Source organism: Megalops cyprinoides, chromosome 23, assembly GCF_013368585.1.
Source record: "Megalops cyprinoides isolate fMegCyp1 chromosome 23, fMegCyp1.pri, whole genome shotgun sequence".
NCBI lineage: Eukaryota > Metazoa > Chordata > Actinopteri > Elopiformes > Megalopidae > Megalops > Megalops cyprinoides.
Window position 1 is genome coordinate 16,793,255 of NC_050605.1, and position 24,020 is coordinate 16,817,274.

Genomic DNA, 24,020 nt, shown 5'->3' on the forward strand with positions numbered 1-24,020 from the left:
GGGAAGTGAGTCTCCCATGGCGATGGGCTGTGAGGCATTCCAGGAGGCTGAGTGTGCCCCCCCCCCCCACCTCCTCCGTCCCCCCCGGTCTGGTTAAGGTCAGAAGTGCAGAGGTGGCCGGAGGAATGTGGGTCCTGTTGAAGCCCAGCGTCATTGTTCTTCGCCCACAGCTCCCTGGCGGCTTTCTGCAGGAGAGCTGTGCTGTGAAAAGAGCCTGACGCCTTTGCGCCAGAGCGTGATCCAATTTATTTTATAGCAGCTCCCTTTTTTTAGAGAGGATTTTTACTGGGGAGTTGATGAAGGAGCACCTACAGCAGCACAAGTTGCACAGGTTTCTTCCTGCGAGCGACTGAAGGGTGCCTTACAGCTGCGGATGGTACATGGCTGAAGCCGCCTCAGCAAGGTCTCCATGCTCTGCATTGCGTACGCCTGGCTTCTGGTCCTCCTCCTATTTCTCTGGAATTCTCAAAATTGGGAAATTAGACCAAAAACACATCAGGGGTGCCCAGTGCCCTCAGACTCCGCGTGGTCAGATTGCTGAGTTTGCTGCCAGTGTCGTTGTGTAATTGTGTTAATCGTTGGCAGCGTCGTGTTGGGTGGCTTCGGCCCCCGGTGTGCTGCCCTTGGGGGATATGCAGCTTTAATGGCCGCCATAAAACACATACTGTTACCACCTCACTTCCCCCCGGGTGGCTGGCCTCTGCAAAGCGCCCATCACTCGTTGACCCTGACTTCCTCTGACACGCTAGCGCTGGCAACATAGATTCTGTCTGTTTTGATGTGTATGTTCTCATGAAGAGCAACCGCACTATCAAACTGCCCTGGCAAAAGGCAAGACTCCAGTACAGCAGGGGGCAGCGGAGCTTTTTTTTTTATCAGGTCTGTTCGGAGTCTAAATACAACAGAGGAAGGTCTGCTTTGGAGTGCTACAACTGAAAACAACTGTTATCATGGTACCCCAGCCTTTGTCGGCAGTTATGAATTGGTTGGTGAGAGCAGTGGCAGATATGGGGAGGGCTTTGGAGATGACTGTTTTTCTGCTTGCAAGCATGAGGACAGGTTTGAATCAAGAAGCAGGAGAGTGTGGCGCCTATGGCGGTGACTGTGGCATCAGAAACGCTGAGCGTATCCCAAAGTCTGCTGTGAATTTCCAAGCAAAGCCCACACCCCCAACCCACTCTGCCTTCAAGCTGCTCCTCTGGCTGTTAAGAAATTAGCGTCATTCTTTGATGGTGGTTGTCGGATTGCAAAGGCACGCCGCCCTGACGTTGAACAGCGCTGACTGATGCTGCCTGAAGGTGTCGGATCCGGAGAAACGCTGCCTGTTTTAAAGAGGCAGGTAGGAGCGTAGCCTCGGTGCTGACAGAGTCCTGCTGAGGCTGGAGCCTTGCTGTGCCCTGGCTTCTGAGAGCTGATGCAGGGGAGGATCTCTGAGGAGCAGTGTGGGGGTGAGAAGAATGAGGAACGGGGGGGGGGGGGGGGGGTGAGGAGCTGTCGAGATGGGAGTGGGGAGGTGTGTGTGTGTGGGGGGGGGGGTTTACTGCTGCAGGCTCAGCTGTGTGTGAGAGAGAGAAGCCTTCACACCCCTCCCCCCCTGCCCACCTCCCCACCCCTCCCTGCCCAGGGCTGCAGGAGCTGTTAACACTGCAGTGAGGACGGGTCGGTGCCGAGCCTCTCCTCAGAGCGGGGCCCGATACCGCAGGCCCCGTCCACGGGTTCTGGAGCCGGAGATATGGGTGCAGCCGCCAGCCTTATCGCCCCCCCGCCCCCCTTCACCAGGGGCTTCCGTTAAGCTCAGACTGACAGCAGGGCTACTCGTGGCCTGCGCCGCGTGGATTGGCAGGGCTGCGCTTGCTTATCTTCACAGACGGCAGCTCCTCTCCTCGCTGGAGCCGCTGCATGCAGATGGCTTGGGAAGGTCAGATTGCAGGGGGCTCGTTGTTTTCAGCGGCTCGGCCCTCAGCCGGCTGATTACCCCAGGAGGGAGGGCGGATGCGGGGTGGGCAGGGGCAAATGGGCAATGACCTTCGACCCTCCCTGCCCCCAGCTCTACCTGGGGTATAAGTAGTCCAAGAGCAGGGGGTCCTTGGCCCTTTAAGCAGATGTCCCGCTGACTCGCTGTGCTGAAAAGGCACATTCTGATGGCTCCTTTTCAATGAGTGAAGCGTGTGGGAGTTTCCTTCCCTTTGTATGGCCAAACTAACTGTAGTATCCTCTGTGTGACACTATCCAAGCACAACCGCTGAAGCAGAGCTTTAGTACAGTCTTCTGGCGTGATCTCTCTCTCTCTCTCTCCCCCCCCCCCCTCTCTCTATCTCTCTCTCTCACTCTCCCTCCCTCTTTCCCTCTCTCTCTCTCTCTCCCTCTGTCTCTCTCTCTCTCTCTCTCTCTCTCTCTCTCCCTCCCTCCCTCCCTCTTTCCCTCTCTTTCTCTCTCTCTCTGTCCCTCTCTCTCTCTCTCTCTCTCTCTGACTCTCTCTCTGTCTCTCTCTCTCCCTCCCTCCCTCTTTCTCTCTCTGTCCCTCTCTCTCTCTCTCTCTCTCTCCCTCTCCTCGGCTGTTAGTTGGGTGCAGTGCCTGTTAGTCAGGCCTCCAGTATTTTCACCTCTGACCCAGTCCTCCCAGGTGTGGAGGTGCACTCACACCTGAGCTATGGCAGGCATTCGGCTTGTTCGGCTCTCCCGCCGTCCCGTGCGGAGCGGCTGCGGGGCGTCTCAGGCAGAGCGGAGCTTCGCGGGGCGGAGAGGCGTGTCCCGGCAGGGGCAGCCTGAGTCAGAGCCGGGCACACGCAGGGGACGGGCAGCCTCCAGACGTGACTCAGCACAGACTCACCCTCCCGCCCTTGCGCTCACCTGGGGAAGGGACTTGTAGGAGCAAGTCGACTTCCTGTGAAGTTGCACAGTTGTGAACTGATGTATGCGCGCACGCACACACACACACACACACACACACACACACACACAGTCACGCTCGGTGCTTGACCATAATGCCGCTGTGTTGGATAGGACCTGTATTCGCAGGGGTGACCATGCCGCCTCTCCCTCCCAGTGTAAACCCCCCACCCCCACACCAGGCTGCTCTCTCCAGCCTGGCTGAGGATGATTCGGCAGTTCGATTCCCCCCCTTTCTGTCTGAGCTTTAAACCAGGCCTCAGGCCTGGCGTGGTTGTAATCCCGGTGCATTGTGGGAGCAGCCGTGGCTGCGTTTGATCCCTGCAGAGGACCCGGGCAGGAGGGGAAAGGGAGCAGAGCGGCCAGGTGTTTTACAGAGTCGCAGGGGAGGGATTCGGCGCCGCCAAGAAAGAACACACACACACACACACACACACACACACACACACACACACACACACACACACACACACACACACACACACACACACACACACACACACACACACTCTCGCGCACAGACACTATTAATTCCCCTCCTTCGCCATCTGAGCAGTTGAATTGCACTTCAAAAGGTAGGAGCGGGGCAGGGCTAATCCAGCGAGGGTCTCGCTCCCCTGGCTGGCCTCAGGTTTGAAGTGTGATCAAAGTGTGGGCTGCGCTGATGGATGAGCCCGGTCCATCCGCCCGGCCTGTCGGGGGACGAGGAAGTGGCAGCGAGCGTGACACAGGATCTGAGCGTCCTGCGGAAAGGGGAGGCCAGCACACACACACACACACACACACACACACACACACACACACACACACACACACTTACACACACTTACACACACTTACACACACTTACACACACTTACACACACACTTACACACACACACACACACACACGCACACACACCAGCCCAAACACATACGTAACACACACACACACACACCAACAAAAACACATACTTAACACACTTGTGTATATGTACACACACACACACCAGCACAAATACATACTTAACACACTTATGTGTATACACAAGCACAAACACACATGTACACACACACTCACACAGGCATGCACTCACTCAAGCACAGACGTGCACACACTCACTCACACTCACGCATGAGCCAGAGCTCAGACATTGTCTACGCACAGCAGGCTAATCCAGTCCAGCTGTCACCAGGTGGATGCAGCCAACAGGTTTCTCCTGCAGAGGGGTGGAGCGGCGGGCAGAGCAGGGCCTTGTTGCAGCTTGCGCCTGTGAGCTTTACGCCGGGGCTCGAGGCGAGCGGAGCCGCAGTGAATGGAGGGGGCTTTTCTGTGAGGCGGCTTGCTGGCTTAAGGATTAACTTCGCTCACAGTTACCGGGCCCCGCGCCGGGGTCCATCTTACAGCCCGAATTAGGCATGTGTCAGCGCACAGCCCGGCAGAGCTGATGAATAGCCTCCCTAAAACGAGTCATTAAAAAGTGCTGGAGGAGCTTAATGAAGTGTGGGGCGGGAGAGGCCGAGAGCCTGAACGGTGTGTGTGTCTCAGATAAGATCAGGGCCTGATCCCCCGGCATTTCTTCTGCATTGTAAGAGCGAGCGAGAGCGAGAGGGAGAGGGAGAGGTGTGGGAGCGTTATCCTGAGCGGCAGCATTCTCAGCTCATCCTGTTTTTCAACCCTCCCTCCGCCTCGCGTTCCTGCTGACTTCTGGCTCCGGGTTTCCGCATCCCCCCCCCCCCCTGCCACCAGGAGGTGTGCGGGGTGACCCCACGTGACCCTCCTCCACCCCCACCCCCCTCCCACACCAGTGCCTCATGAGGAGAGGCGGAGAACTGCGGCCCGAGGGCCCCTCTCGCCCCCGGCTTGGTTCTGCAGGAGTGCTGTGACAGTGCGTGGGGAGAGAAGAGCTTGTGCGGTGAATGCCGAGTGCTGAGAGTCGCAGAGTGAGCATTAGAGTGGGGGGGGGGGTTTAAAACTGCTGGCAGTGCTATACAAGTGGTGACTGAGGGCTCGCAGTGCATCATGGGAGGGGTGTTAAAGGAGATAGACACAAGGGGTGATGGAGCACTTGGCATTTGCATTTTTGTCCTCTTGCTGCACCACCTCCTCCCACCCCCCCCTTTCTCTCTCTCTCTCTCTCTCTCTCTCTCTCTCTCTCTCTCTCTCTCTCTCTCTCTCTCTCTCTCTCTCTCTCTCTCTCTCTCTGAAGGGTTTGGTATCCTCAGGAGAAAGCAGTGCATGCTGGGTAGGCTGTGGCAGGGCTGGGTCATAGCAGGAGGAGGAGGGGAGGGGGCCTGGCTGTGATTTTCGGTCTCCTGCTGCTGCCTCTCCCCGGCTCTTTCAGCACCGCAGAGTTTACTCTCCCGCTTACTAACGCTTCATAAAACCTCAATGCCGCTCCCACAATGGCAGGCAGGAGAGGGGTCAGGGTTGAACTTGAACCCCATCTTCAACCGCTGCCTGAAAGGCATCATGGGAGAAGGCGTGAGCTCCCTCCCCGCCCCTCCCCTTCAAGAGCAAACGCACGTACGCACGCTCGCACACAAACACACACGCAAGCGGCGAGCAGAGGCACATCTGCAGTCCGCCGTCATGGAGGTAGCTGCTTTCACAGTAACAGGTTGTGTATGAATGGGCTGTGTCTTACTGTAAATAATGCATCTGGTATATAATGCACACAGAGGTTTTGGGGCCACCTTGAGGAAATTAAAGAATATCTGTGTCTGTGGCAGTCCCCTCTGTGTTGTCTGAGCGATGATGCTGCTTGTGATGGAAAGCGTTATGTCATGGTGGGTGCTGGTTTGTGTGAGAAATTTAACGACACATTAAAACACCCGCATAGTCTTTCTTTGGCTGTCTGAAAAAGCTGAAAAGCTGACTGGGCAGTGGAGACACGCAGCAGGGCTGTTTCTGCTGTCCCGTCCGCGCTGTCCTAAAGTTGCACCTCTGATGTTTTGGTGTGCCTTTGAAGCCGTGCCCTTGTGTAACCCAGCGCTAGTGTTGTGTGTGTGTGTGTGTGTGTGTGTGTGTGTGTGTGTGTGTGTGTGTGTGTGTGTGTGTGTGTGTGTGTGTGTGTGTGTGTGCGCGTGCGATATATACGCCTCTGCGGCTGACCTCTACCCCCTGCTGCTGTCCTGTGTTTGGCAGGAGTTGGAGGAGGCGTTGCTGAAGCGGGACCAAGACTTCCTGGCCGACCTCATCTCCTCTCTCCTGCAGGGCTGCTACCAGCGCACCGACATCACGTGAGTCCCCCCCCCCCCGTACACCCCCTTTACTCACTGACTCACCTGCTCCCCAACACACAGGACACAGCCAGACTCCCCCCACCCCCCTCTGTACACCCCCTTTACTCACTGACTCACCTGCTCCCCAACACACAGGACACAGCCAGACTTCTCTCCCCCCCACAGTAATGATTTGACAGGTATCCTAGCAACCTCCTTCACTTTGTCGCCCCTCCACTCTTTGGGGAGCCCCCCCAGGCCTTTGTGCTGAACAGGAAGTGGGAGTCACAGAAACAGGAAATTGTCGTGTGGGAATGGACGGTCTCAGCCTTTGTGAGTCACGTTGAGTCAGGTTTGAGTTGGTACGCGTGGGTGGGTTCCTCGGTCAGTGGCAACCCCCCACCCCCCACCCCATCCCACCTGGAACAGTGGAGCTGTAGCTGTGTGCAGGGAGGGGCTTTTTTCTGGTGGTTGGTAGGTCCTGGTGGAGTCAGTGAAAAGAGAGGTGGTGGGGGGGGGGGTTCTCTGGCGAGACGAATGGCTCAGTCCTTCAGAGGGGCCTTGACTCGGGAGGGAGGAATGAGCCACTTTCTACACCCCGGCAGGCGGTAACAGGACGGGCCGCTTTATTGGATCAGACAGCCGCTGGCATCCTGGGGGCGGCTGCTCGGCTCTGGCCTTTCACAGAGCCGGCCTTTTCATCCGCACGCGTTACACGCCCCGCCGGAGTGGGGGAGGGTGTGTGTGTGTGTGTGTGTGTGTGAGAGAGTGTGAGAGAGAGAGGGGGGGAGCCTGCAGCTGTGTGAAAGTGCACTCTGCTCTTTCAAGATAAGCCATTCTTTCTCCCTTTCTCCCCCTATTCTTCGCTGCTGTTGCACTTGTTCTCCCCCCTGCCCTGAGCCCCTTGTTTCTGTGCATCTGAGCAGGAACTGAGGATCTTCATGGGTCCGAATGAATCAAAAACCCAACCTGACCCGGAATCAACGCTTATTTACCCACCCAACATTAAAAAAAAAAAAAAATGGAATTAATGGGAAGTGGCACGCTTGCTTTTCCCGGAACGGCTACAGTATGACGGCATAAATTAGACTTTATTACACGTCTCAACAAAAGGCCAAATGGAATTGAGACATAATGTGTGTGTTTTGTAAAACAAATGGCTCGAAAGGCCGGCATTTGCAAGTGAATGCTTTGTCACACACACGTTCACACACACACCCTTTTTGAATCCCAGTGGATTTTGGACTCGCAGTGAAGACTGAAGACCAAATGAAGTCACTTGTCAGGGGATTTTTGGCCCAGAACTAACAATCAGTATGTTTTTGTTTATGATACCAATGGGAAATGGGGACAAGATCATAAAGCCCATTGACTCTCCCGAATAGATGTCAAGCAAAAGTGTTACACCATAACTTTGATAAATTTTTACAGGTATGACAGTGTAATTGGATCTCTCATTGGCTCATCAAAGAAATTTTTTTTTTCCCCAGAGGCCTTTTTCATGACAGTATTGAAGGTTTTGACATGTTACTAGATGGCAGTGTGTACACACAATTGACCTTTCAACGACCCACAGGTCTGAAACACAAAAGGAAATTTGATTTTGAAAGGTCCGGCGATGTGCACGCGAGTGTGTTCGGGAAGATAAATGAGGCGCCCTGTGCCCCCCCGTCCCTTGTTCTCCTCTGCACTTCAGGCCCCAGGCCTTCAGCAGTTACCTGGATGACATCATCAACTACCGCTGGGAGCTGGAGGAGGGGAAGCCCAACCCGCTGCGGGAGGGCCCCTTCGAAGAGCTGGCCCCCCGCACGCAGGTGGAGCTCCTGCACCGCCTGTGTGACTACCGCCTGGACGCTGCCGACGTCTTCGATCTGCTCAAGGTAAAGCGCTCCCTGCGGAGTCGAGCCCGCAGCACCTCCGGTCCGTGTCCGTATTCCGCTGCAGTGTTTCCGTCTGGGAGATGCCACTGCTGTGTGTGCCTTCGTAGGGTTCCTGCTTGTGTTGCAGATACTCCAGAGGTGTATGTCGTTTGGAGGGAATAGTCAGTGTGGCCAGTAGATTATGGGTTTTTTTTTTTTTGAGGAACTTGACCTGAAGAATTTAATGAGAATGTGAGATGCTCTTACAGCATGATGTGTATAAATGCATTAAAACTCTAAATGCGGTTAATGGTGTGTTCTTTTTCCCCCGCATTTAGCAATGTTTAGGGCTGTCTCAGAAATTTTCTCTCTCGCTTATTTTCATTGCTCTTGACGGTTGCGTGAGGAGAATGAAATCAAAAGTGGAGCAGCTGATTTCTGTCCGAGAGTTGTAGTGGCTGAAGGGTTTCAGAGATCCGGCTGCCTTGCTGCTCTGGAGCTGTGGTGCGAGCTTCAGCTCCCATTCTTATTCAGAACAGGTCCCATGCAAAACCCAAGGCGTCATTGCCTCCCTGCACTATTGACACTCACGCAGCCACATCACCTCTGACATCTCTGCCTTCTGAAACTGTGCTTTCTAGTGCAGTCTAGTAAACTATGCAGGGTACTGGTGGACTGGACTTTCTGCTGAATTTTCACTGATGTTGGATCGTCCGATCGTAGGGACTCGATGCGGACAGCTTGCGGGTGGAGCCGCTGGGGCAGGACGGAAACGGCGCCCTCTACTGGTACTTCTACGGCACGCGCATGTACAAGGAGGAGCCGGTCAAGCCGAAGCCCGGCGAGGTCAGGTAAGGTGGACGTGGCGGGGCTTGTGCTGCTGCTGACCTTTACACGCCCTGAAGCAGCAGCACCTCTACCAGGGGCTGGTGTGCGGTTACCGGGGTGTCCCTAGCTTGCCTTCTCTGCTCCGTCAGTAGTGAAGTGATGAGCGGCCTCAGCAGTTTAAGTGATTGCCTGTCTTGTCTCTGCAGTGAAGTCGCTGAGGTTAAAGTCCCAGAGAAAAGGAAAAGGGGACGACCACCAAAGAAGAAGAAGCTGGAGGAACAGCAGCTGAGGTAGGACTCTATCATCTGTGCTAATGACCTTTTTTTTTTTTGCAGAGTAAAGCAATTTGAAAATCCATTCCCATACCATTGTAGTCAGTGGTGTCTTCTACATCTCCCCTGCTGTCACCGTGTGACTTTTACCTGTCTGTTTGATTGGCCAGCTGGCTGATCTGTACCCTGCTTGTGTAGGACTATATTCAGACCAAACCTCAGATCTGCCTCAAAATAGCATGCGCTGTATGATGCTGGCACAGACACACTGGCTCTGTCTTGCCTTGGTTAAGGAACCCAGTGAGGAAGCTCATTATAGTGGAGATGAGAGAAGGGCAGAGGTGTGTGTGAGTGTGTGGTTGTGTGTGTGGTTGTGTGTGTGGTTGTGTGTGTGGTTGTGTGTGTGTGTGTGTGTGTGTGTGTGAGTGTGTGTGAGTGTGTGTGAGTGTGTGTGAGTGGTTGTGTGTGTGTGTGTGAGTGGTTGTGTGTGTGTGTATATGTGTGTGTGGGGGTGATGGTGTGCGCATGGTAACTGACACTGACTGCTTGCTTGCTCTATTCTTCAGCGAGGTGAACAGTGTGAAAAAGGAGGAGAATGGAACGGGGGTCGTGCAGCCAGGCACGGGTGAGTGGATTTAAGAAGAGCTTTTGGAACGATTCCCCCCCCCCCCACCCCACTGCGGTTATTGCTGTCCTGAAAGGTCTTCTCACTGTGGTAGATGATGATGATTGTGGTGATGGAGGTAGTAGGTGTCGCCCTGGAAACAGTTTCCCTGAAACGCTTTCAAATGCAGCACAGTGCAGTGGTTCCCATACCTTACGGATACCCCACCTAGTGATAACATTTGGGAGAGGTGAGCAGCCGTGCTGCTGTATGCATGTTTTCAGTGTCCTGTTGAGGATGGGGGGTGGGGTGGGGTGTTAGGGGCGGGGCTGCTGCCTATGACACGGGATGATGGAACGCCCCCCCCGATCCCTCCCGCAGAGCGTGAACGCGGCACCTGGTCACTGGTGTGTGACACGGAAGAGCAGTGGCTGAGCCTGGCCGACAGCATCAAGGACAAGACGTCGCCCCAGGACCGTCACCTCTACCGCATCATCAGCCAGAACTTCCTGCCTGAGATCAGGAGCATGATCGAGCACAAGGTCAGTTCCACAGAGAGCCCGCCCATACACACAGAGGCACATACACACACGCACACACATATATGCCCACTCCCAGCAGCCAAATCTGTTGTCTCAAATACATTCACTGGCTTCCCACATGCCCAGTCATTACATTACATTACATTACAGCGTTGGCATTTAGCAGATGCCCTTATCCAGAGTGACTTGCATAAGTTACAGTTTTTATTCATTTGTACAGCTGGATATTTACTGTGGCAATTCCCGGTTAAGTACCATCTACCACAACAGCAGTGCCCCGGCAGGGAATCGAACCGGCAACTTTCCGGTTGGGAGTCCTGCTCCCTACCAATATGCTACATTGCCGCACTGCCGGTCCTCCTCGATGCTTGAGCTTCACACAGTTTGCTGTGAGCTGGGGGTTGATGGATGGAGTTTGAAAGGCGTGCGGGGCAGGTGTGAGGTGGGGGCAGAAGGGAGGGGGGGGGGGGGTTTGATTGTACTCGCCCTGCGATGCCATCTCGCATCCCCCCCAAGGTCACTTTGCCCCAACTCAGCAGGGCATCGTATTCCACTTGGCAGCAACTCTCTGAACATCAGGCAGAAATACTCATCTCTTTTGTGTAATACAGCTGCTCCAGGGTGGCGGTAGGGCATTGTGGGTAAGGCTTTTATGTTGGCTCCTAGCAGAAAGGTTGGCTGTTTGATGTCCACACAGAAGTGAACAGTAACACACACACCTAAGTTTTTATGAGGCAGCAAGCACATTGGCTAAATAACAACCTGAAAATCTCACAAGCGTACTGTTCTTATACTCTCTCAACATAAAATCAATTAATCACTAATTTACCTGCCTAATATCCCTTTCACTATGCCATGTAAATGGGGTCAATAAGCACTTGTGATTTTAACAAGGTTTTGGGTTTGACTTGTGGCAATGCCCTATGTGAGAACAAACAGCCTGAAATTTTCTCAATCTTGTAAGGTAGAGTGCCAAATAAAGGCACAGAGTATATTCTATATTTAAAGCTCATGAAAAACAGGTTGCCAAAGCACTACTGAGCTACTGCCAATGACACTATACTTCACTGCAGAAATATTGTGAACCCATCAAAGTTTGTGTGACAGTTTTGCGAAGTACGCCTGCAGGGAAGTCATCAGCTCAAGTGGTTAGTGAACTTGTCATTATTGTGCGGGGAAAGGCTGCACATCAGCTCAACTCAAAGCAGTCAGGAATGCACATCCTGTTTAGCACAAGGTCAGGCTTCAGCTAATGCTAAGTTTTACTTTGACTAGCCTCAAAATCAAAGCTGGTAGGATTTCGTGTTTAAATCAGAGCTCCCAACAGTTTCCTACAAGATCAGATGCCAGGTCATCCTGGCGCACAGCCTCCACATCAATGGCAAATTTCCACTTACTCAAAGAATTTTTGCACTACCATATTTTTGCAGAAATGTTTTGAAATGTTTTCCCCACTACCTTACTCACTGATGCAGGCAAACATTTTGTGAAGGAGCAGGGTCATAGCCGCTGGACACTAGGGCTGACTGAGAAAGAGGGCCCATCTCACCCTGAGGCGGGATTAGCCTCTTGATTGACAGCCCGTGTTCTTGCTGGCCACTCCCACCTCCTAACTGCTGACGCCAGAGACTGTCCATCTTTGCTGTGTGGGATTAATGGCCGCCGGTAATGCACTGAGTGTTTAAGGAAATAAATAAATAAAAAGCAGGCCGGACGAGCATTGGACCGGGCTGGGGGGGGGGGGTGCAGCAGCTCAGCACTTTGTTTGACAGCTCTCAACCCAACCCGCCCCCCCTGCAGTCGCCGTGAGCGCCTCCGGCCCCGCCACGGCCCCCGCCCTTGCTGCTCGCGCACGTCCCCCGAGCTGCTGTCAGAGCTCCTCTTTCCACAAGCTTAAGCCCGGCTCACACCAGGCGCATGCGACTGATCGCTTCTGACAGGGACTGCAAAGGCCACTCCCTGACCGAGAGACTCCCCCCCCCGGGCCCCTCAGCTCACTCTGCCTCTCTGTCTCTTCCCCTGTCCCCCACTAGCATTTCCCAGCATTGCCTCCTGTGCTTAAAACCGTGCCCTGTATTGTTTTATGACTTTACATTTACATTAACGTCATCCGGAGCACATTCCATAGGTTACAGTTTTACATGTTATCCATTTATACAGCTGGGTATTTACTGAGGCAAATGTGGGTTAAGCACCTTGCTCAAGGGTACAGCAGCGATGCCCCAGCAGGGAAATCGAACCCTTGTGTTTACAAGCCCTGGACCTTACCACTATGCTACACTGCTGCCTCCCATATACAAAAATACATTGTTTTATGTGTTTTATTTATTACATTGTTGATGGTGACACTTCGGCAGGAAAGGTTTTGATTTGGTGCGAGTGGTTAAGTGGGCGGATGACCTCCTGACAGGGGGGTGGGGGCTGGAGGTGCAGGTTGAGGGGCAGAGGCCAGCGGAGCTGGCCCCCCAGCCCCCCAGGGGCGCGTGACCCTGCTGACTCCCCGCAGTCGCTCTGTCGGTTTCCTCCCGGGCCTGCCAGGGATTTCGGCTGCTCTTTTCGGGGGCCGGGGGTCACGCTGGCACTGAAGTAAACACGTGTGCGTGCGAGCGAGAGAGAGAGGGAGAGAGAGAGAGAGAGAGAGATACTGAGCCACGTTTGAGCTCTTCCTGTCTGCGTTCCAGGAAAAAGAGCACAGGGAGAAGGAGCCTGCCCCAGTCCGCAGCTCAAACCGCCTCTCTGCCAAGCGCATCACACAAGAGGCAGAGGTGAGTGAAATTGCACGCTGAACTGCTCAAAGAGAGGACACTGCTGATGAGTGCTGACCGGGGGCCTGTGAGCGTTGGGCACTGACACGTGTGTGTCTGTGTGTGCGTGTGTGTAGGAGACTCTGCAGGCCATTGCAGAGGTTGCGCAGCAGAAGCAGAGGGAGGAGGAGGTAGACAGACAGAGGCTGCTGGCGGAGCAGCGGAAGGAGGAGGAGAGACTGCTGCAGGAGGAGCGTCAGCGGGAGGAGCTGGAGAGGATCAAAGCTGTGGAAGGTGAGGGGGCGGAGCATCAGCCATCAGAGGGTGAGCGGGTGGAGCACTGGGGTGTGGAGTGGGTGGAGTATTGGGTTGTGAAGGGTGAGAGGGTGGAGTATTGGGTGATGAAGGAGGAAGAGCATTGGGTAGAGGAGGGTGAGGGGGGTGGAGCATTGGGTGATGAAGGAAGAAGAGCATTGGGTTGTGAAGGGTGAGGGGGGTGGAGTATTGGGTCAAGAAGGCTGAAGAGGAGGATGAACGCTGGACTGTTGAGGGTGAGGGGGTGGAGCATCAGGCAGTGGTGGGTGAGGAAGAGGAGCACTAGGTAGTGGAGGTTGAGGGAGTGGAGCAGTGGGCAGTGGAGGGTGACAGGGCGGAGCACCCGAGCTCAGAGATTTGAAGAACGACAGCAAGTGGGCCTTGTTGGAATGAGATGACATGCTGTACTGCTCAGGTCCTGAGAATGTGGATTTCCATCGCCTGTGTTTGTTCAATTAAGAAATGAAGAAATCCGAAGTGCAGGGGAGAGGCGTGTCCACTGTAATCCAGACAGAGTGATTTATTGCTCTGCTCCTGAATAATGCAACAGTCAGCTCCCTGCCTTGCTCTGCTGCTGATCTCCGGCCGAACAGTCTGCGCGGCGGAGAGCGGGAACCCTCATCCCTGTTAATCACAAGACTCCTCTCTCTGTGATGTCATCTGTCAGGGGTTAATTAACAAGTGATTGTGCGCATCACTGCGGCACTCTCATTAATGTATTATGGATGTGGACTTGGACCCTGGGCTCATCTCCAGCGCGTCGTCTCTGAAGAATCCCCTTCTCAAACAGCTTTAATCCGTGCAGCAGGGGGTAGCCTTTAGAGCCTTCTAATGTCAGAGTGTGGAGAAATACGCTCACTTTATGGTTCTTTACCTTTAATCAGCCATGCCTGCAAAGGATGCACGGTGGAAGTGGTGTCTGCAGCCTCGTTCTGACTCGGCCTGATTAGCGAGGGTGATCGGCAGGTGATGCGGGGTGTAACAGGTGCTGTAGACGGAAGCTAGGGAGGGCAGGAAATGGCTGCTTCAGTGGATGGATTGTTCTGGAATTTGTGTTAGCCTTTCAGAGATGGGGAGTGCCGTTCCCATCGCTGTTTGAGCCGCTCCAGCTTTTACTGGAGGCAGTCAGAAGAGGCAGGAAACGGGGACATTTACATTTATTCATTTGGCAGATGCTTTTATCCAAAGTCACCTACAAGTGGAGCAGAGTACAACACAAGCAAAAAGCCACATAAGGAGTCAACAACATTAGAAGCGCAACATGACCGAGTTTCAGTAGTTTGCCAGACACGGTAGCTGGTAGAGATACGACTGCACCACGAAACCACCAGTGCGCGCTCAGAGAATCAGCCTGCTTCCAGTATAACCTGGGACGGCTCTGCTGTGTATCGGGGTGTGCCGTTTCCTCTCCTGACCTTTAGTGGGAATGTTGCCGACCCGCCATGTTTACTCTCCCCTGTGTCAGAGCGCGCGCGGAGGCGGAAACAGCGAGAGGAGAAGGCGTGGCTTCTGTCCCAGGGCAAGGAGCTGCCCCCCGAGCTGCTGCACCTGGAGCCGCACTCACCTGTCCGCCGCAGCCGCAGGACCAAGGAGTTGTAAGAGCACCCCGCCCCCACGCCTCAGCACACCCATCTGTAGCAGCTGCCCACCCCACTGCTCTCCATATACCCCCTCTGTCCCCTGTAATATCCCCATAATATACCATCTAACGTGGATTAAGTTTGCACTTTTATTTTACTTTTCGGGGTTTATTCTCTGTTTTTAATGGTATATAACATTTACGTACCCTGCTTTCACAGGTGGCTTCTGGTACCGCATCTTAGTTGATGACTAGCGCACAAAGCAATTTATTCCACAGTATAGTTTTTTTTTTTTCCCCCTCCACAGCGTGGGTTTACAGAGTCAAATGCAGTTATTCATTAAGAAAACATCAGCAGCAATACCACCCATAATCTTCAGCAAAAGGGTTCCTCAAGTTTTTAGGCCATTAACCCCTCTGAACGTTCTCATCAGTGAAGTTTCCCTTTGTATTTTTCAGCTATGAGATTGATGATGATTACACAGCTCTGTACAAAGGTAAGCTTATTTTTGTCATGCCGTGGATGTGAAACTGATTTACCCGTTAGAGAGTGATGGGAGTTGACGAATGGCTGTGTTTGTCATTGGTCCTGGTGATGGGTATATACCAGTGTGGCTGATGATTGGCTGGTGTGGGTAAGGTCCAGCCCTTATGTTCTCCCCCTGTCTGTGGCTCCTCCTCCAGTGCTGGAGGCCCTGAAGGCCCACAAGGATGCCTGGCCCTTCATGGAGCCCGTGGACGAGTCTTACGCTCCTAACTACCACGAGATCATCCAGGTGAGCTCAGGACAGCAGGAAGTCGTCCGAATCGCATTGGCACAGGCCTTGAGAATTTATCCTGCAAGCAAAGTTTGTGCACAGATAACATTAATCAAATTAGCATTTCCGTAGTGCTTTAAATTCCTTAAATGTGTTCATCCAGAAATCTCACGGGAAGTATTCAGATGTTATGCGGCCCTTAAAGAGTAATTGACAGTAAAAAATCTTTCCCGAGAGCAAAATGTATGCATCTTCCTTTACAAGGCTTTAGATGTCACCTCCTATCAAGTCTATTCATGTCAGTGTGCTTATATTGCTAACAAATTGGCTAAGCTCACTGGCTTGTTCATAAAGCCCACTAAAAATGTCATTAGTGGCTGATATTCTCTGTCAGTAGCATTCACAAGTGTTTTGACAGAAATTTGTCTAAAATTATTTACCCCCACAATTCCATCTGCAAGGTTTTATTTGAATTTGCCTATCACAGCAATGAAAATATTCTTCAAAAATCTTTAAATTTATGCTCAGTATGTCACTGAATAGCTGTGGAAAATACAAATCTTATTTGAGCGCGAACCCTGTATAATGCGCATTTCCCATTCTTTGTTGGTTTTTCCCCCAGACCCCCATGGACCTGTCCACCATTGAGAAGAAGCTGAACGAAGGGGAGTACATCGCCAAGGACGAGTTCGTGGCCGACGTGAAGCTCATGTTCGAGAACTGCCAGGAGTACAACGGCGAGGACAGCGGTAAGACGTTTCTGCGACCCGCCGGTTCCTGCAACGCTCATATGCGACACCCAGCAGCCAGTCCCAGCAGCCTGAAGCGGAGCTTGGTATCTTTGCTGAATCGCCAGCCTGTTCATGAAAGGAGGAACAAGAGTCCTTCAGCTCTACATTGTGGTTCCAACCAATTCACTGATGTAGCAGATATAGCACTGCTGTGTGCTTCCAAGTGGAGGGAGCAAGTCCCTCAGGCACCGGGCAGGGGGGGGATTTTTAAAGGAGATTTTGATCTTCATGCACACATGCATTCATGTATGAAGCCAGGGCCGGTTTTCAATAAGAGCGCGGAGAGATGAAGACAGGCGCTTGCGGTGAAGGTCTCTGCGGAGGCCTTTAGCAGGACAGGAGCGATTTGACTTTGATTAATGAGAGAGAGAGAGCTGTCAGTCCTCCGGCGAGCTGGACCCTGCAGTGCAGGGCTTCAGTGTGAGCCTGAGAGACATTCCAGTCTGTTTTTCTCAAACCCCCCCCTCTTTGGAGCCATCCATCCGTCTCAGTGCCCTCTCAGGGGAGGAGCACAGGGGTCAGAGGTCCACTCTGGCCATCTGACCTGGTCAGTGGACTGGGGCTCGCTGAAGAAATGTGTGAGGGATTGTGTGTGTGTGTGTGTCTGTGCGTGTGTGCTTGCTCTGTTTGTGTGTGTGCGCGCATGAGGTTGCGCTCGTGTGTGTGTGTGTGTTTATGCACGTGTGTGTTAGATAAGAGATGAATGAGTTCTCTGTGCACGCTGTCCTCAGAGTACACCATGATGGCGGAGTCTCTGGAGCGCTGCTTCAGCAAGGCCCTGCTGAAGCACTTCCCGTCGGAGGAGGGCGACACGGACGAGGAGTTCCACATCAGCGGCGAGGACCGCGAGCGTGAGCGCAAGGAAAAGAGGCGGAGCCGCGGCCAGCGGCAGGCCGGGCCCGAGAGCCTGATCCGGGCCACGGAGCAGGCCAAACGGCGGTACGCCCCGCATAGCGGCAAGGGCAGCGCCCACCCGGAGGAGGAGAAGCACAAACCTGCCCCCCCGCCACCCGCCGTGCACCGGGCCAACGGGCCCCAGCCCGGCCCTGACCCCCGCTCCGGCCCCCATCACCCAGCCCAGCCGGTGAGATATCAGCGCACTCTCTGTGTCCTTCTGCCTGTCCTTCACACTCACAAATAACGCCCCCCGGGTGCCTTCAAGAGAGAGCTGAAAATTCATCTCTTCAAGCTGCATCTCTAGTCTACCTTCTAGTCTACCTGTCGATCCTATTTATCCCTATTCTCTGTTCAAAAAAAGCACTTTACACTAGTTTATCACTTAACTCAGTATCTTACTGACCTCTTGTAATACTTCTCAATAACTGCTATTAGCATAGCGATGCACTTTGGATGTCGCTCTGGGTAGGAGCGTCTGCTAAATGATGTAATGTAATGTAATAAGGCAGCAGTGGTTTGTGGTAAACCTGTGTTGTTCCACGGGTATTCATGTGTTAAATTGATCATCTCATTTTTGACAGCATCTAAAAGGTGCTCACCTGAACACCTGAAACACTACCACCTAAAGCACATTCTTATGTCTTGATCTTTGTTTTCAAATCTGTGGTTCCATGCACTCGTACAAGGTAGCTAGTGGAGATTCCTGGTCTGACCAGCTATTGAAACTTCATGACTCCTTTATATGGCTATTTGCTTGCGTTGTACTCCGCCTCACTTGTAAGTCGCTCTGGATGAGCATGAGGAAATGTAAATGTAGAAGTGATAAGGCTGTGTTTGTTTGGGGACAGTGGGAAGGAGGAATGTGAGATCAGGGGAGTGATGTCTGTGGGGGTGGGCTGCCTGTGTGTGTCGCTGTGGGTCAGCGCTGTAAAACCTGTCTTTGCCCTGCTTCAGCTCCAGGTCCCTCCCGGCTCCGGAGTGTTTGGCCAGCGGATGCCTGTGGGTCCAGGGCTGCCCTTCCACGGGCAGAGACTACCAGAACCCAGGCCTGGAGAGCCCAGCTCTCAGCGCCTGCCTCACCACTTCAACATGCAGGTAGGATAAAGGCCTGCAACCGCTGTTTAGAGCTGGCTGAATGTAGCTCTGTGTGTGTGTGTCTCTATTCATGTGTTTGTGGTAGGGCAGTATGATAATGCTGTGATCAGTCATTTTTCTCTTTACTGTGGGATGTGTTTACTGATGATGTTGTGTTGCAGCCGCCTGCTGTGGAGGGTCACCACCTTGGCCTGCGGTTCCCGGCGGGCCCTGACGCCCGGCCTCTTCAGCCCCACCAGCAGCAGCCCTACATGGGCCCCACCCACGGCCCCTCCCTGGGCCCCCGCCCCGTGGCCCTGCAGTCCGGGGGCCTCTGCACCCCTCCGCCCGAGGCAAACATGTACCCCTCCCGCCAGCACCCGGAGGGGCAGGTCTCCCACCCTGGGAGGAGCAGGTACCCGGGCCCGGGCGTCCTGCCACAGCACAACTCCTACGCCCACTTCCGCCCGCCGGGGGTGGGCATGCCCAACATGTGGCCCGGCATGAACAGTCAAGGACAGGAGCGGCCCTCTGGCCCCACAATGCAGGACCAGGCCATGGGGAACCCCCTCGCTCAGCACCCTTTTAACCCCGGCATGGGTCACGCGCCCCCCAAACCGTGGCCGGAGCAGCCCGCCGGATACCTGCCCCCTAACGGGCAGTACAGGATGGCCACGGCGGTCAGCTCCCCGGGCCCGGTCCCTCACCTGGACTCCCGGCCGCGGCTGTCCTCCATGCTGGACAGCCCCGAAATGATCGCCCTGCAGCAGCTGTCCGCACCCTCCGGCCCCCCCTCGGGGCCGTCCCGCCAGCCCCTCCCTCAGCACATGGGCAAATTCCAGCAGCATCCGCAGCCTGCCGCGGCCCCCTCTCCTGCCCACCCCCAGCAGCGGCCTCCACCTGAAATCCAGCTGCTGCGCCCCGCCAGAGACAACGGCACAGACCCCCGGCCCCCCCACCAGCGGGACGCGCCGCCAAAAGGTGAGAGGGTCGCGGCGCGTCCCTGAATTGTTGTTTTCAGGGAACTGATCTGGGATCAGCTCGGCTTGTCTCTGGGAATTTCTTATGTTTGCCTCCAGTTTTCTTTTCTCCTCTCCCTCCTTTCTTCATAGCAGCTTTTAACTGCTCTCTTTTTTTTCATTTAGATCCTGTATATTTGTACGTTAAGGAAATCGCTTCAATGAGGGTTAGCCAGACGTGTTTCAAAATGTATTATAATTATACTGTGTTTCCTGGACAGGAATGCCAGCGTTGGAGTCCAAAGCAGCCATTCCGCCGTCGCGAGTGACCCCCGTCCCGTCTGAGCAGGAACGGCGGTCCGTCCCCAGCCCCATGGAGCACCCCAGCCGCCCCAGCGGGGGCATGCAGAGCCCTTCTGCCCCGGACTGGGGTAGGCCACAGGAGAGGGGGAAGGAGGAGCAGCCGCCGGGCCCGGGACACCCGCAGGGCTCGGAGACTTGCAGCAGGGAGGCGGAGCCCATCCATCAGCAGTTCTCCCAGAATGCACCTCAGCACGGCCAGCAGCACGGCATGCGGCCGCCAGCAGCACCGTCTTCCCAGGCGCCCAGGTACCCGGCGCCCCAGCTCCCGGCCCAGCCCAGCCCCGCCGAGCGCGGGGACAAGCGGCCCAGCGAGCCAATGGGCAGGAGGGAGCCCGGCCTCATGATGAAGCCTGCCGCCACCCCCGCCCCACCCAACGGACACTACAAACAGCAGGCCTTCAGCCCAGAGCCACAGACTCAGCTGGGCGGCCAGGGCAGGCCAGGCCCCCAAGGACCAGCCATGCCCCACTCCCAGCAGGGGCAGGAGAACGGGGCCATGGGCCAGTTTGGCATGGCCGGCCCGGCGCACACACACTACGGCTTACCCATCGGACGACCGCTGCCTCCCCCAAACCACCAGCCCTTCCCCACCCAGGCACCCCCACAGACTATGAACCCCCACCACAGCCCAGCCCGCTACCCACCTTACCACCAGCAGGGGGCGGCGTACCCGTACCACATGCCCTCTCAGAATCCCCAAGGCCACGGCAACATGTTTAACCAGTTCCAGCAGCCCCACTACTACCCGCAGCCCCGGGGTGGTGGTGGCAGGGGTGGGTTCCCCGCGGAGGAGTGGCAGAGACCTCCGTACCAGCCGCGCCTCCCTTCCAGCGCCTACTTGCCGGCGGGCGGCGCCGGGGTGAACGGCCGGCCCAAGGACAGCAGCATGTCCCCTCAGGGGTCGGAGGGCTCCGGCGGTAGCCTGCTGTCCCCCAGCCCGCTGCCGCCTGAGGGCCCGCACTGCGGCGGGGTGGAGAGCCGGGAGGCCGGCAGCCCTGTGAAGCCGGCCCGCGTGGAGGAGGACGGCGAGCGGCCCGACAGCCCCAAGGAGATCCTGGACCTGGACAGCCACAACGCAGCCGCCCGCCGCCGCAGCACCCAGCTCCCGCACGCCGCCAACTTCCCCTACGACCCACGCGCCGTGCACCCCGGCATGCAGCAGGGCGGCGTCCCGCCCCCCCACATGATGCCCCGCCCTCCCTACTCTGCCCACCCGTACCCCGGCGGTCACTACGCCCCCCAACGGCCCCACCCGCACCTGATGGAGGCGCTGCAGCGCCCCCAGCACCTCCCTTTCCCCCCGGGCCAGCCCCGCATGGCCTTGTACCGGCACCCCCAGGCAGGGGGCCACTTCCAGGGCATGATGGTCCAGCAGCGCGGCCTGGCGCCTGAACGCTACCTCCACCCCGGGTGAGAGCAGCACGGGTCCTGTCTGTTTGTCCTGGTTCCCATGGTCTTTAATGTTCTTAGACATTTTCATTCTGGAAAGTCATGGCCGTGTCGATGAAGGTGGATGGATTTTCCACTGCTCTCGCAAATTGAAAATGGACAAACTTCCATTAATTTTCAAACTCTTTCCAAAAAAAAACATTGACATTTTGTTTACAACAAGGAAAATAGGAGAATAACCAACTGGATTGATGTCATTTACTATTAAGTCTAGCCATGTCAGTGTGTGCTGATATTCTGACAAAAAACGTAAATTTACGTACTTTAATCTTCCTAAAGATTAAAAATCACTGGATATTAGCTTTCACTACCAAGTGCATCCACAAGTGTGTCCCTGCAGACACAAAATGGTTCCATCTTTGTAGTAGCTTAATTTGAAGATTAATTTGATGCTTAATTTCAAATCGATGATTTCTGCAGTAAAAAATAAGTTATGAAAATCTTAACATTAATGCTGTAAATGTCACTTAAAGGTCACAGGAAGTATAAATCTAATTTGAACGGGAGCACTTTATGCAGAAGGTAAGACATCCTGCGCGGTTGTGGTGTTCCTCAGGTAGCGCTGGGGGTCGTTAACTCTCCGTCTCTGTCTGTCACCTGCAGGCAGCAGGCGATGTGCGCAGGGTCTCCCAGGGACTCCGGCAGCAAGCAGGGAGTGTGATGGGAATGCCCGGAGCTGTGCAGGTGAGGACTTGTGGGTTTGGGGGGGCGGTGGTGGGGGGTGGGGGGAGAATCGGCACCTGATCTTCTCTTGCGTTACAGGCCAGAGCACACAGCTGCTTCACACGCCCTCTTTGTCTTTTTTGTTGCGATAGGAAAAGAGGAACAGAACAAAAAAAAAAAAAAAAACCGCAAGAGGAGAACTAGGGAGCGCCTCTGACTCTCCTCGCCGGCCGTCTGCCGAAGCGGCTTTTGTGACCATACGTTCCGGAGGAGCTTGTAAATGGGACTGAGTGATACTGTGAAATCTTGATCTCCGCTGTCAAGTGTCTCAAACTGGAGTTTGTTGTCTCCCCCCTCCCCACCCCACACTGTCTGTTGTTGTTTTGGAGCAGCGGTTGTGGTATCTCTACCTCCTGAGAGCATTCCCTCAGGAAATGAACTTGGGGGAATATCTTCTGTGTGTTTGGACAGAACTGCTTCGGAGATAGGTGTATTGTCTGGAAGTTTTTTGTGTTGGTTTTTTTTTTTTTTTGTTTTTTGTTTTTTTTTTATAGCCCTGTGGGAATGTGTGACTACTTTCTTGCCATCCCCAGTCAGCACGCCTCACTGCAGCTCCATTCGAACACCTTCCCTCCCTCCTGCCCTCCCTCCACACCTTTGTCTGCATTCCTGCGTTCCCTCAGCTCCTGACCGCCTGTCCTGACCAGGCCTGCGCAGGCGCAGACTCCCGCGCTGATTGGCTGGAACTGTCCTGTGCGCTCACTGCGCAAGTGCGTCTGCGCCCTTCTGCCGATGCAGGAGGAGGAGAATAGGATTGTTCAAGAGAGCACGGGCGCTACAACATCATGGTCAACCTATATTAAACTCAGGTGTAGAAAAGAAGGTACTTCTAGAACTGTAGAAATGTTCCAGTCGTTTCTAGAGCCCTGTCTGCTCACAGGACTTGCAGTTGCCTTTGGTTTTCTTATTGAATGTATATGTAAATAGGTTTGATGTATTAGACGAGTGAAAAGGACAGAAAATGTATTGCCCATCCACAAGGAAACGCGTGCCTGGAAAGTGCTTTTTTTTTCCAGGTGCTCTGTCCATTTCCGCCGCAATTAAAACATCATTTTCAGTTTAGTCCCAGTACATTCTGTATGCATGCTTCAGCGCTGCCTTCACTGTGAGAATGTCTTTCTTCACATTGAGTTTCAGACAGCCCAGCTGCTCCTTGGCTGTGCACTGGAAAGTTAGTCTCCGAATACTGGAATTTGTGGCCTTGGATTTTTATGTTGGTGCTTAGTACCTTGTGTATATCAAGTACAGCTCGTACTGTAGTTGACTCCTGTCTCTGGGCATTTCCACGATGGTGTGCCCACGTATCCTGGATATCTCCTGCTATATTAAATATGCACACATAGAATTCACATAGATATATGAATATATATTTTTCTTGCATCAAAATCCACTTGTGTAGTCTTTGCTTGCCGTTCATTTTCTGGAGTTGAGAGAGGCAAGAGTAAGCTAACAAGTAGGCATAACTTTCTCTTGGTTTAGGTTTGGTCGTCAAGCATCAAGTTTTACATATTCCATGAAGTTTTCATTTTACTGTTCTTAAATGGGAGTATCACATGAGGCTGTAACTCATTTGTAGCTATTTGTACAGTAGGATTATACCATATCTCTGTAACTAACGGTAGGGTTAGTTAAAGTAATATGTTTTTTATTTGTTCCAACAGATATTGAACCTGTTTGACAAGACCTATTTCTGCATGTAAAAGCTTCCCTTCTCCCACACAATGAACTCAATCAATCCTCAGGGTATAGTGTTTTAATACGGGTATTTTTTTAAAATGACTTATCTGAAGGAGAAGCGTCACGTGAGAAATACGATTGCAACTGTGATGAGTGAACTCACCTCAGCTCATGCCATGAATCCGCTCCGTTCCGTGATGGGTGACAAGGGCCTCCTGGATTGTGTGTGTGCGTGTGTGCGTGTGTGCGTGTGTGTGTGTGTGTGGGGTGGGGGGGTGTGTGGGTTTTTTTTTTTTTTTTTTTTAATCTGCAGTCTACCGTGGAGTCGATGGGAAGTCGTCCTCTTGCTGACACAGCTGGTTGTTCTGTTTGAGTTCTGTCAAACACAAACTGTATAATGTTGCAATACTTACGGCATGTTTTAACTGTGGTAGTTTTGAATTTATACAATGCTGAACTTCAGTTATGTTGTTTTTTTTTTTGGTTTTGATT

The 24,020-nt window shown here is 53.9% G+C and overlaps 1 protein-coding gene across 1 annotated transcript in view; it reads left to right on the top strand.

Moving 5' to 3' along the window:
• LOC118770322 (cat eye syndrome critical region protein 2) overlaps positions 1-22,620 on the top strand; it is a 35,450-nt gene extending 12,830 nt beyond the window's left edge. Inside the window, exons 2-19 of the mRNA XM_036517924.1 lie at positions 6,018-6,112; positions 7,791-7,974; positions 8,677-8,804; positions 8,988-9,071; positions 9,620-9,678; positions 10,039-10,199; positions 12,881-12,964; positions 13,081-13,237; positions 14,724-14,853; positions 15,297-15,334; positions 15,522-15,613; positions 16,218-16,344; positions 17,118-17,470; positions 18,238-18,378; positions 18,540-19,338; positions 19,598-21,089; positions 21,732-21,812; positions 21,944-22,620. Of these exons, the coding sequence (XP_036373817.1) occupies positions 6,018-6,112; positions 7,791-7,974; positions 8,677-8,804; positions 8,988-9,071; positions 9,620-9,678; positions 10,039-10,199; positions 12,881-12,964; positions 13,081-13,237; positions 14,724-14,853; positions 15,297-15,334; positions 15,522-15,613; positions 16,218-16,344; positions 17,118-17,470; positions 18,238-18,378; positions 18,540-19,338; positions 19,598-21,089; positions 21,732-21,789 (4,182 nt within the window). The 3' untranslated portion in view covers positions 21,790-21,812; positions 21,944-22,620. The remainder of the gene's footprint in view (positions 1-6,017; positions 6,113-7,790; positions 7,975-8,676; positions 8,805-8,987; positions 9,072-9,619; positions 9,679-10,038; positions 10,200-12,880; positions 12,965-13,080; positions 13,238-14,723; positions 14,854-15,296; positions 15,335-15,521; positions 15,614-16,217; positions 16,345-17,117; positions 17,471-18,237; positions 18,379-18,539; positions 19,339-19,597; positions 21,090-21,731; positions 21,813-21,943) is intronic.
• The last annotated feature ends 1,400 nt before the right edge of the window (positions 22,621-24,020 follow it).